Below are 12,776 nucleotides of genomic sequence, written 5' to 3'. Positions count from 1 at the left end.
ACAATCAAACCTAAATCAAACTAGTATCATGAAATATTTTTCTGATTTATAGGAGATATGAAATATATGTATTTAATTGAAATTATCACTTTATGCGAAAACTGGGACCGATATTTAACACTAAAATTTTCTGAAAAAATATTAATTATCACGATAGAGGAGTTATTAATTTTTAATACTGGTCTCGAATCGGGAGCAAAATATTTTATTAATTTAGAGAGGTTATCACTTTACAGGGGTTCTACCGTATCACTTAAGAATGACAAGCTATCATAAAGTTAGGAAAAAATAAAAATTAATCGAAGATTATTGTGGTGGATGAATCCAAAGTCCAAACCAAGCTTGCCAAATGGACTGAAAAGATGTGATGTAAGAAAGAGCCATGCTTGGGCTACTTTCAAATCAACTACATAAATAAAAACACAAAACTCGAAAACATAAAATAAAATAAACCAAAGTAGGCCCTTATAAAAACACCTATCCTATTGTAAGTTAAGTCACAAACCCTAATGCTAGCTGGGCTGGGGTCCGTCCATTTCATCCTAAACGGTTCCAATTTAAAAATCACAAAAATTTAAATTTTTACAAAATAATTAAAGTGGACCTCAAAGTCCATATCCAATTCGGTTTAATTTTTCACCAAAAAATCTTATCCCTTTTAATACACGGGGTCTTAACCACTAACGTAAGGGTCCAATTCGATTTCTATCGGGTTCAAGCCCAATCTCTCTCATCTCTCTCGCTTTTTCTCTCTCTCCCTCTTTCGCGACGGCGTAACCCTAGATCTCGCCGGAATTTGGATTTTTGATCGGCTTTTCGTGTTTTGCCGGCTATTCAGCTACGATCTCTCCGATCGGCGATTCTGCAGGTCGTTTGAAACCCTAGTTTTTCGTAATTCTGTTCCTTTTTTTAATTTGTACGTGGAATTGAGTTATTGTTGTTGTAGATCGTTTTTTTTGTGTTGATTGTTGATAAAGTTTGGATTTTTAGGGGTTTTATGTGATTCTTGATTGTGAATTGTGAAGTTTAATTGTAAATTTGCGTTTTTTAATTTGTTCTTGAGTTTTTTAATTAATTTAAGCCCAAATTTGATGAAAAAGTATGGATCTGGTCTTTGGGTCGTTGACTTTTATCCCAGTAAGTGTTTAATGTCTGTTTTAGCCTTTAGATGATGATGAGTCTGATGGGCTTTTTTTAGTTTGTGTTTCAGAACAAGAATCTTTTTTTAAGTTGGTGTACTTGGTTGATGAGTCCAGCCCAGTTGAAGAAATGATATGCTTATGTTTAGTGTGTTTTATCTTGTACTTTTAGGTTTGTTGTACTTGTATAGTTTTGGCCTTTTGGGTGTGTCTTTGACTGTATCATATATAGGAATAAAGTTTAAGTACTTATAGAAGTCATATTTATACTTCTTTTAACCAATGAATTAAGTTTATGTGCATAGTGGCAGATGTAGGGGCTGACAGTGTGAATTTTTTTCTTGGAAAAAATATTAACATGACAATGGTATTGCCTTTGGTTTGCGGTAATATGTTTCACCTTATGTCTGTATAGATGTATACATGTTATCAAGCAAGTCGTATTTTACGTTGTTTGGATTTACATCTATGTTAATTCGTCATGTACTTTTTTTTTAGCCTTTTCTTTACATATATAAGGTAACGGTAAGTTTAAAATTCTCAAGTTTTGGTCTTTTTGGAGTTTGATGACTGAAAACTTGAGCTTGGGGCTTATGAGGGATGATTTTACATTTCACGCAATGAGGAAGGTGAATATAGTAATGAGATATGAGTGTTTTTGTATTTAACCTTAATTCCCAACTGTTTTAAAGTAGTAGAATGGTAGTTTTGTGCTTTTACTTTGATTTCATACATCAAGAACCTATCCTTTTGTCACATACTTTATTTTCTTGTTGTAATTCCCTTCAAGTACATTTGATGTATGCATCTTGTTCACATATTAATGTAAAAGTTCTTTATTTTTTACATCTGGCATCAGGCTTATCCATCTTACTAGTTAAAATTTCAATTAATGCCCGAAGCAGGTTGGGCCTCTCTACTAAGATGGAAGCATCAACAGAGAATAACCATCAGCTGGTCACTGTAGAGACACAACCAGATGACGTTGAAATGCATACTGTCAGTGTAGAACTGCAACCAGCCAGTGTAGAACTGCAGACGAATGGCGTGGAAATTCAGACGACCAATTTAGAGATGGAACCAGCTAGTTTAGAGATGCAACCGGCCAATTTAGAAATGGAACCAGCTAGTTTAGAGATGCAAACTGCTAATTTAGACATGCAACCAGCCAATTTAGAGATGCAACTGACACATTTCGAAGTGCAGTCCCCCAATTTGGAAATGCAGGAGGTCGGTTTAGAAATGCAGCCAAGCAGCAACATAGACATGACTATGCCCCTTGGCATTGAAACACAGCCTCCTAGTAAACGCAGGAAAAAGAAGTCAATTGTTTGGGAGCATTTCACCATTGAGAATGTTGGTTCTGGATGTAGAAGGGCTTGTTGTAAGCAATGCAAGCAGTCCTTTGCATATAGTACAGGTAATAAGGTGGCAGGAACCAGTCACCTCAAACGCCATATCGCTAAAGGAACCTGCCCTGTTGTTCTACGTAATCAGGAGAACAATCAATTATCCCCATACAGTGCACCTACAAAGATGGGTGGGCCTGGAAGGCTAAATGATGCACCAAAACGACGATACAGAACTGCTACAGTGCCTTATTTTGCATTTGACGCTGATCGTTGCCGTCATGAGATTGCAAGGATGATAATCATGCATAACTATCCCCTTCACATTGTTGAACATCCAGGCTTCATTGCTTTCGTCAAAAATCTGCAGCCACGTTTTGATATGGTGAGCTTTAACACAGTTCAAGGAGATTGCGTGGCAACTTATCTTAGAGAAAAGCAAACCCTGCAGAAATTGCTTGAAGGGATTCCAGGGCGTATCTGCTTGACACTTGACCTGTGGACTTCTTCCCAAACTGTAGGCTATGTTTTTGTCACCGGGCAATTTATTGACAGTGAATGGAAGATGCACAGAAAGATTCTTAATGTTATTATGGAACCATATCCTGAATCAGATTCTGCTTTCAGTCATTCTGTTGCTGCTTGTCTTTCTGATTGGAATATGGATGGTCGACTAATTTCCCTCACCATCAACCAGTCTTTAACAGATGCTGCACTGGATAACCTAAAAGCTTTGCTCTCCGTCAAGAATCCTAATCTGCTTGGTGGTCAGTTGCTATTGGGAAATTGTCTTGCTCGTTCTTTTAGTAGTATAGCCCAGGAAGCACTGAGGTGTGCGCAAGACACAGTCAAGAAAGTCAGGAACAGTGTCAAGTATGTCAAAACTTCTGAATCCCATGAGGAAAAGTTTCTTGAGCTCAAACAGCAACTACAAGTCCCGAGTGCAAAGAGCCTGGCTTTGGATGACCAGACACAATGGAATACAACATATGAAATGCTGCTGGCCGCTTCAGAGCTGAAGGAAGTCTTTTCTTGCCTGGATACTTCTGATCCGGATTACAAGGAAGCGCCATCCATGGAGGACTGGAAAATGGTCGAGGCACTAACTACTTATCTGAAACTACTCTTTGACACAGCAAGCCTCTTAACCACTCCTGTCATTCCCACCACAGACACATTCTTTCATGAAACTTGGAAGATTCAGTTAGAGCTAGCTCGTGCGGCCTCAAGCGAGGATTCGATCATCAGCAGCATTAGCAGACCATTGCAAGAGAATTTTGATAAATACTGGAAAAGTTGTTGCTTGATTCTGGCAATTGCCGTAGTCATGGATCCCCGATTCAAGATGAAGCTTGTTGAGTTCAGTTTCAATAAAATATACGGGGATGAAGCTGCCACATACATCAAGTCAGTTGAGGATGGAATCCACGAGCTCTTTAATGAGTATGTGCAACTTCCGTTGCCTCTCACCCCAACTTATGTGGATGAAATGAATGGGGTAAGCATCAAGACAGAAGATGGTGTTCCGTCAAGCAATGGACTTGGGCTTACAGATTTTGATGTATATATCATGGAGTCTACAAGCCAGCAGTCAAAATCAGAGTTGGATCAGTACTTGGAGGAGTCTTTGTTGCCGCGAGTCCATGAGTTTGACGTGATAGGCTGGTGGAAACTAAACAAGAGCAAGTACCCAACTCTTTCAAAGATGGCTCGTGACATGTTACAAGTTCCAGTGTCTACTGTGGGACCGGATCTGGTGTTTGACACTGTAGGCAAAGAGATGGATCGATACAGGTGCTCCTTGCGACCAGAGACGGTGGAGGCTCTCATTTGCGCAAAGGACTGGCTGCAACGCGACTTGGCAGATGCATTAACTGTTCCTATCAAAATGGATTTTCCAATCTAGTTCTATATTTGTTCTGTATTGTTTGCATTTGGTAGTTAACAATTTACTTGATCTTTAGACTAAATTTCTGTTTCTCAATTCTGACGCTGGATGTTTGGAAAGTTAGATTTTTGTATGATAATGTGGATGTTTCAACAGTTAGGACTGTATGCATGCATTCATCTCTACTTTCTTGTAGCTTTAGCAATTGTGGGACAAGATTACATGAAGGCAAGTTATCAGGTGATTTTTTTTTCTTTTGCTCAAAATTTTCGATTCTGTTTGTTGTATGAACCAGAATTTTAAGAAATTAAAGTAGAGGATGATGTGATGTAACCATAGAATTGTTACAATGGAAACTGAAGTCTCGTAGCTTAATAACAGGTTATGTAATTATTTAAACAACTGTTAAAGTTAAGGTTTAAGAGATTCGGGTAATAAAAATTGAAATCTGGTTATGTTTAATAGATTCGGTAACGGGAAGTGAAGTGTATTATAGATTAATAAATTTTATAACGGAAGTTTGAAATTTATCGATTTTTTGATGTTAGATTTAAACTTCAAAACAATGGAAACTGAAGTCTCGTAACTTAATAACAGATTATGTAATTATAGAACAACTGTTAAAGTTAAGATTTAAGAGATTCGGGTAATAAAAATTGAAATCTCGTTACGTTTAATAGATTCGCTAACGGGAAGTGAAGTGTATTATAGATTAATAAATTTTATAACGGAAGTTTAAATTTTATCGATTTTTTGATGTTAGATTTAAACTTCAAAATGAGTAATGTACTTGATGTGAAACATGATTTGATTTTGTAAGTGATTCAATGTAAAATTCGAATATGAGATCTTGAAAATTCGCAAATTATTTTATTACAGTACGCTTGCCATGATTCTTACTTAAAAATTTTATCGAATTACTTTGTGACAAGAGCTTACAAGATCTTGAAAAATCGCAAATGATATTATTCTTGTAGGCTCACAATAATTTTAACTCAAAAACTGAAGCGACAAGAGTTTGCGCAAAAGAAATTGTCAATCCCGAAAGCCTTTTTCTTAATATCTAAAAATAACTTTATCATTATATTTGTTTACATAATAAATTCACATAAATTACAATCATTTTTATATGTTGGGCACAAAACTACAAATAACAAGGGTCTACCCAAACACATTTAGACCCGAAGACCCGAAAAACATTTGGCGCGAAAATTGAAGACAATATTTATCAAACCCTTCCCTCAAAATTAGGGTTTGTTTCATCTTCATCATCTTCTTCATTCACCACAAATCAATCATGGCTAATTTCACAGACCAACTCAAAAAGATCGAAACTTTATTAACTACAAGTACAGAAAAGCCCTTTGCGTATTCAACACTCTTGCATCTCCAAGAACAAGCCACTAATGATCCTGCTCTGATTCAATTACTTGTTGATTCTTTTGATTCACTTGTCTCTTTTATACTTTCCGATGTCTCGACTCTCGACGAAGAAATGTAAGGCTTTTAATTTCGACAATGTGGTATAGAAATGTGTGTGATTGTGTTGATGTGTTTAATCGTTTTTGAATTGTAGTGCTGTACAGGCTTTGAAGTGCTTGGGATTCATGGTTTATCATCCTTCCCTAGTTTCTGTTGTTTCGGGTAAAGATTTTGTTTTCGATGTTTTTTAAAGTTTTTATTTTTCTTGGCTTCAAATTTTGTGATTTGCCCCGTAAAAGTTTGTATTTTGGGTTAAAAAAGACACTGCTTTCATTAAAACCCGTAGAGTCCATTATGGAAAATGGTAACTGTTATCGCAAAGTTTAATGGCTAATGTAAAGAAAAAAGGTGTAAATGTATCTCCGATGGGACTCACACTTAGGTTTACAATTAGATGCGTAAATTCTAGTGTTGTGTCATTTTGGCTGAAGTCGGTTGCTCTGTAGCTGATGATAGTTTTAACATTTGTGTATGTTATCCTGTAGAAGGCTCAAACTTTGACGTGGTGGCAATATCAATATAAGCAACTGTTATTGACTTTAACCAGTTTCCTAGAAGTGATAGAACATATACTTTCACACTTAAGCACATATCTCACATGGAGTCACTACGCCACCGGGGTTCCACATCGAAGTATTGATATATAGTTGTTGCATCAAATATATATATGCTGCACTACAGTTGAAGAGCTGTTGTGTTTGATGGCTACTGACTTTATCTGTGCTCTAAGATGATATTAAATAGTTTCTATAAATGCTCAATAATCTGATTTTAAGAAAACACGATGTTGGATGAAGACCCCAAAAGTTAACATAATTGTTTTCGGCATGGCAGTGAATGATGCTAGTATGATTGTGGAGGTACTAGAGAAAGTGATAACCACTACCCATATTAAGGTGAATTCAGTTGAGATAGTTATACTTTTTAATATGTAATTTTATATTTATTTTACTTACTAGACAATGGTTTCTCACATGTTTACCATGTCATACAGTCTGTCTGCAATTTAGGAGTGTGGTGTATATCAATACAACAACTCAACCCATCATTTTTGGCCGGAAAACACCATTCTTTGTTGAGGGCAATTATTCATGCCCTTGACAATCCAATTGGTTCTCTGTCAACCACCTTCGAAGCTATGCAGGTTTAGTTTGCGTTTTTTAACGTTTCATTCACTTGCAAATTACAATATGCTTTTACAGCAATAACCAGCATTATTAGTTTCAGATTTCTGATATACTAGTTAACTATGTTATCGTTGAGTTTGGAAAAGGCTAGAGCTTTAACCATAGAAATGCTACTTAACAGGCCGTGGTTAAGTTGACAACTCAGTTAAATGATGTGATGAAAGACACATCAAATGTATGGGCTCCTCCAGTTTATAGAAGACTACTCAGCGTCGATAAAAGGGAGAGGGATATGGCACAAAGATGTTTACTGAAGATAAAATCTACAATATATCCTCCAGCACTAGCTCTCTCGAAGGTATATTAATCTGCACTATCTTCCAATATTAGTTTCTTGTGGTCTTGGTTTGAGATTTTTATCGCCACTTGGACATAATGTGATTGGTCTGAGAGTAGTTAAGTATTGTATCACTATCACTGCACTTTTGCAAGTCTTTTGCGACTAAATGTCAAAGTGATGCATATAAGTATCAATATGGTAAGAATTTTTTATAAGGAATTGTTAAGGTAAAATTATAAAGTTATCTCGAATCTTTCCAACTCATGATGTTAGATCAAGTAAATATAGTAAGTATCATAAATATAGTAACATTATTTCACAGCAGAGTTCCACTAGTTTTTCTTAGAAGAAAGCATGCCACCTGCTGCTTTATTTGAGGCAGGAATTGATCCATTTTGCTATCTGATAGAAAATAAATAAAAGTGTCAATTAGCAGAATAGATAAATGAAAATAATTATAAATCACAAAAGAGGAACTTTCTTTTAATTTGAAATAAAGTATTACCTCCAAACATTCCCCCCCCCCGATAAACCACATTCTTATTTGGATTTGTAATAAAATATGAATCTATCTCGGTTCTTTTAAAAGTGTGGCCGGATATTGGAAGACGTGCATGTCCTTCCTAGAAAATTTCAGATTTTGCATCAGAATTTAGTCATTAACTCCAAGCCACCCAGGAAGTGTTGTTAGCTGTTCTCAAATTCTCATTACTGTCTGTTCTTTCCTTTTTCCATTAAATAAAAGACATGCAGAGACAAGTTCTGTCTGGCATGCCTTCTCTAAGAATAAAACCCATTGGCTCATTAATCTGGGGCTGAAGTTAGTTTTCAATATATAATTAAATTGCCGTGAAGTCTTAAATGGAGATAAAAGTCGGTCAAGTATGAAAAAAACATTCCTAACTAGTGGTTTAATGTTATACGGAGGAAGTTTATGTGGACATATTTCTACAAGTTCATAAATTAAGTTGAGCTGGAGAATCTGCCATGATGTGCAGTTATTCGAAGCATTTCTATTTCTTGTATAGGTGGTTTCCCTAGATATGAAGAGAAAACTACTCCCTACAATGAAGGAGCTATTAAGCCAAGGCTTGAAGATTCAAACTTTACAAGCATGGGGATGGTTTATTCGCTTAATTGGACCTTATGCTATAAAGAATGGGCATTTAATTAATGACATGCTGAAAATCCCTGAGCAGACATTTTCTGATCTTGATCCACAAGTCCAGATTGCTTCACAGGTATTCCTATGCAAATATATCAAATTATTGATGCCTTCGTTGTCATCAAAGCATAAAAAAATTTCAATCATTACATATGTCAAACTATTGAATGCATTTTTCACAAAATTCTTGACGCATTCGAAGGTTTACAACCTTCGAGGAAATGTACTTTAGCACTATTACATTGAGTATTATTATTTAATTTATTAAAGGTTATAGAGATCGAGATGTTCTGATTATTGATTAGTGCATATGCAAAGGATTTTTGCGATATTGATAATATCCAATCTCAGTCTCTACCACCATCATGAATAACTTCCCTGTGAAACTACATCTATATTATTTATCTCCGTATCTTACTTCCTTCTGGTTGCTCATATATATTGCTGATAATATTTGCTGAGGGTGATGAATTTAAGTATCTTCTATGCCATTATATTGAAGAATCATAAAGAACTGCAGAATATCGTGTCTTTTAAATGTAAATTGTAGATGCTAGTTCACTAAACGCAGTTTTGAGTTAATTTAATAACGCTTTGTAACTAAAACTAAACAGGGACTTCTAGATCCCCCAATCCTAGGTTTTGGGAGGACTCATATCTGCATTTAATACCCTATATGTATCCGGTTTATTCAGGTTAAGCATATATTCAAATTCTTGCCTATTAAATAATATATTTGCTTTACTTTTTTAGGTTGCTTGGGAAGGTTTGGTTGATGCTCTTATTCAACCTCCAAAACAAGCTCCTGCGACCAACAGTGGTCACAGTATTGATAAAGAGAAAAGATCTATTGACTCTAATGAGTTTGAAGCAGATAGACAGTTGAAAAGAATTAAGCTCATAATGACACCCCTAACAGGAATCATGTCAAGTAAATGTGACGTATCTATTCACTTATCTTGCCTAAAGACTTGGTGTCATTTGCTTCAAAAACTTGACGCCCATGTCAACTGTCCATCAGTGATGAAATTAGTTTGGGAGCCTATGCTTGAAGTTGTTTTCCAAACTAGACCTGATAATAAGAACATGTTGTTAATAAATATCTGCACGGATCTTCTTGATAATTTTGCTTTAGCAAGAAGTGAAGATCTAAGATCTGACTTAAATGATCAGATAAGATCTCTGTTATCTGCTGAAATTCATATTCCCGGACCTCTTTTTTCTGGAGAATCGTCGTGGAAGCATTGTGCGATTAAGTGGCTGCCTTGGGATCTTACTCAATTAGTTTTTTTTACAAAGATGTTGCATATCCTCATTAGTCACTGTCCAGTGACCTCTGTTGACCCTGAAACAAAAAGTTTATTATGTGATGCAGCATTAAGAATATTCAGAACTGTTCTGAGAGGAGTCAAAAACATTCTGATGGATTCCTCCCTTACATATGAAGAGATCATGGTATCTATAAGAAAAATATTGATGTTTGTAAACAAAATTTGTGAAGGTGCAGTAGAAGACAGTGGAAATAATTATAAACATCATATTTCCCTCCAATTTGTGAAGGCTATCACTGAAGAGTTAGATACTTCAATATTGGGATCTCCGCTTTACAAAGTAGCATTAGGCTCTAATTACATCAGCAATTTGAGAACTGTCAGTGAGTTCAGACAAGGAAAGATGCCTGGTACTTTGTCCATGGATCACTTAAACATGAGTACTCCAATTGTTTGCCTGACAGTATATTATATCTGCGTAGTGATGAAGTTAATTTTGGATGAACCGAAGGCAGGTTCTATTATACAGGGGATGTCTGGATATCTATGTTCAGTGTTGTCCTCATATAGTCCTCTTGAGATTCTCCAAGCCATTAATAGTATGTTCAATAAACACTTGCTATTGGAATGCTTAGATGCCTGGGTAGTTGTAGCCAACTGTCTAAAGAATTATCTAGACAGTGTGAAGGACCTGTCTGTACTGGAAACAGAATCCGACAAGCATGGATATATTGTTTTATGTCATTTCTTGTCCCATCCTATTGCTGTGTTCTCCTGCCCTCAAAGGCAATTGTCACCAGTAAAGACAATATGCACCCTGCAATCTTGTGTTTCATTAAAAGAACAGAGAGATCATGAGCTTGAAAAAGTAGTTGAAGTGTGGAAGATACTTTATGTTTCTGTAAACAGAGTCGCACAACCTAAGTGTTTCTCCTCGAAGAGTTTCAGTGAAGATCTGTGTTCAATGTTTAATTGGTGGCTCGAGGAAAGAAGAAATATGCTAGAGTCTGATAATGGGCTAATTCAAATGGAAAAGGTCGAGGATCATGAACTCTTCTATTTGTGCGGAGAGATTGCGATAAGTGTCCTCGAACAGACTATGACACATGAAAAAAAGTGTGGGACCACGAGTGAGGAATTTGGCAGTTCTCGGACATCTAATAGCATCAATAATATCTTACAATTTGCTTCAAGGTACAAAAACATACAGATATAACTTTGGCGGATTATATTTTAGTGGCTTCCTTTATTTTTTATTTATTTAACTTACTGCTGCATATTGTATAGATCAAAGTTTCATCCCCCAAGCCATGCAAGATGTTAAGCTTAACTGACACATTCATCTACAAGATCCCTCCTAATGACATGCAATTGAAGATATATGTCTATCAATACATAGTCATTGCTTTTTTTTTATTTGTTGCGCAGATATCTGAGTCTGCCATGGATGAGGACACCATCAACTTTTTCTAATGACCTCGCAGTAGTCTCTAGGTGAGTTCCCAAAACTGTTGCATCTGACATCTGTATATGACGCTTTTCAGTTGCTTGTAATGCTTATACTTCTCATTGTGAGATTTTCAGGGTGTTCTCCACATTGGTGCATTTTGTAGGCTCTCTTTGCTTCCAAGAGCAAATTATTTATTTCATGAAGGTTTTGTTTTCTTTCTTTGCTACCTCCATTACATATTACTATATTAGAGAACTGTAAAGCTTGAGTTCAAGATAGAAAGTTGTTGGATATATATCAGATATCAATTTCTGGATATATAAAGATTAATTTTTGTTAGTCAAACTGCTTTCCACCTGCCTCCTTTAAGTTAAAAAAGTTGAAATAGATGCTTATGTCCTTCCTTAATTATGTAACCATATCAATACAAACTGTAATTTCTGAAACAACTTATGACATGTCTATGTTAGTTGGCACAGGGCACTGATTGCATTTGTCTTCATTTCTTCATCAGATTATGGGTCAGCCGTTGTGTGAATGGATATCTCATTCAGAAGTACACAATGAGAGCAGCAAATATCAACTTCAGCTATTATGGGTTAAAATACTCAACAGTTTAAGATCAAGCTGGCCACCAATCAACTTTGATTCATCCTTCCTTAAGTTGCAGGCACCCCTACTTGAATCAACTCTTGACCACCCAAATAACGCCATCTCTGAGCCTACCACAAAGTTCTGGAATTCTACATATGGCGAACAGATTCAGTTAAATTACCCTGAAATCTTGATTCCCATCCTAGACAAGCTCTCAAGAAATGGAGCTATCAAACTCTGCCGAGCAAGTCATTTTAAATTAGATGGTTGTCTACAAGGATACAAGGTGACTGCAACACCAAATCCAGGTTCCAAACGAGTAGAACTGGCGGGAGAATCGCAGAAAGATTGTCAGCACAATAATTCGAGTTTGAAAAGAAAAAGGCCAGAATTAACAGAACATCAGAAGGAAGTGAGACGAGCCCAGCAAGGAAGAGCGAGGGACTGTGATGGAAGGGGTCCTGGTATTCGTACTTATACAAGTGTAGATTTCTCCCAAGGAAATGAAGAATCACAGGAGAGCCAGGAAATTCGAAATGCAGATGCAATCTTGGAGATGTTGAGAAAAGATAGGAGCAAACTAGACTGAGCTTGCATGACCTGATTTATATAATAGCCTCATCATCAACTGGTGCATACTCTTGTCTGTATTTGTGCTTGAACATGCATGTTCTGAATTTTAGCCGAGTGTTGTAAGTTGTACTAATGTACTATCTACATACAAAGCAATGTAATTTGTCTTTTGTGGCATTAAGAGTGTTTAAATTAATCTTTTGTTTTTGCTAATTGTGTTTATGTTAATCTTAATAAAGCCATGTATTCAAAAACATTCTTTTGTACAAAAAACAAATAATAACTTTTTTATTGTTGGATATGAATCCTCGCCTTGGATTGCTTGCTCTTTCTATTTAATTTAGTTGAATCATATGATCATATGATTTAATTTATAAATTCTAATAAATTCATAAAAA

General features: G+C 36.0%; 2 protein-coding genes across 3 annotated transcripts; both read left to right on the top strand.

Annotated features, from left to right (window-relative positions):
• The first annotated feature begins 677 nt into the window (after positions 1 to 677).
• LOC141713640 (zinc finger BED domain-containing protein DAYSLEEPER) lies at positions 678 to 4,571 on the top strand. Of its 2 annotated transcripts, none has more exons than XM_074517145.1 (2): positions 678 to 868; positions 2,045 to 4,571. In XM_074517145.1, the coding sequence occupies exon 2, from the start codon at positions 2,064 to 2,066 to the stop codon at positions 4,392 to 4,394; it is 2,331 nt and encodes a 776-aa protein (XP_074373246.1). In that variant the 5' UTR covers positions 678 to 868; positions 2,045 to 2,063; the 3' UTR covers positions 4,395 to 4,571. The 2 variants fall into 2 exon arrangements, with proteins under 2 accessions (XP_074373246.1, XP_074373247.1); XM_074517146.1 differs by having other exon boundaries at positions 1,999 to 4,571.
• A 977-nt stretch (positions 4,572 to 5,548) lies between these two features.
• LOC141713639 (uncharacterized) lies at positions 5,549 to 12,644 on the top strand. The gene is made up of 10 exons (XM_074517144.1): positions 5,549 to 5,873; positions 5,953 to 6,020; positions 6,693 to 6,754; positions 6,853 to 7,002; positions 7,167 to 7,343; positions 8,354 to 8,566; positions 9,244 to 10,955; positions 11,190 to 11,255; positions 11,346 to 11,415; positions 11,726 to 12,644. Exons 1-10 carry the CDS (start codon positions 5,674 to 5,676, stop codon positions 12,392 to 12,394), a joined length of 3,387 nt encoding a protein of 1,128 aa, XP_074373245.1. The 5' UTR covers positions 5,549 to 5,673; the 3' UTR covers positions 12,395 to 12,644.
• The last annotated feature ends 132 nt before the right edge of the window (positions 12,645 to 12,776 follow it).

This window comes from Apium graveolens, chromosome 3, assembly GCF_009905375.1.
Source record: "Apium graveolens cultivar Ventura chromosome 3, ASM990537v1, whole genome shotgun sequence".
Taxonomy (NCBI): Eukaryota; Viridiplantae; Streptophyta; class Magnoliopsida; order Apiales; family Apiaceae; genus Apium; species Apium graveolens.
The sequence above is the reverse complement of the archived record's forward strand: the minus strand, read 5'-3'. Positions and strand labels throughout refer to the sequence as shown.

Excerpts from the sequence above, each read along its gene's own strand:
- LOC141713640 (XM_074517145.1), top strand. The coding sequence starts at position 2,064 with ATGGAAGCATCAACAGAGAATAACCATCAGCTGGTCACTGTAGAGACA.
- LOC141713639 (XM_074517144.1), top strand. The coding sequence starts at position 5,674 with ATGGCTAATTTCACAGACCAACTCAAAAAGATCGAAACTTTATTAACT. Across the intron at positions 7,003-7,166 it reads CCACCTTCGAAGCTATGCAG|GCCGTGGTTAAGTTGACAAC; the intron begins GTTTAGTTTGCG and ends GCTACTTAACAG. Across the intron at positions 10,956-11,189 it reads ATCTTACAATTTGCTTCAAG|ATATCTGAGTCTGCCATGGA; the intron begins GTACAAAAACAT and ends TTTGTTGCGCAG.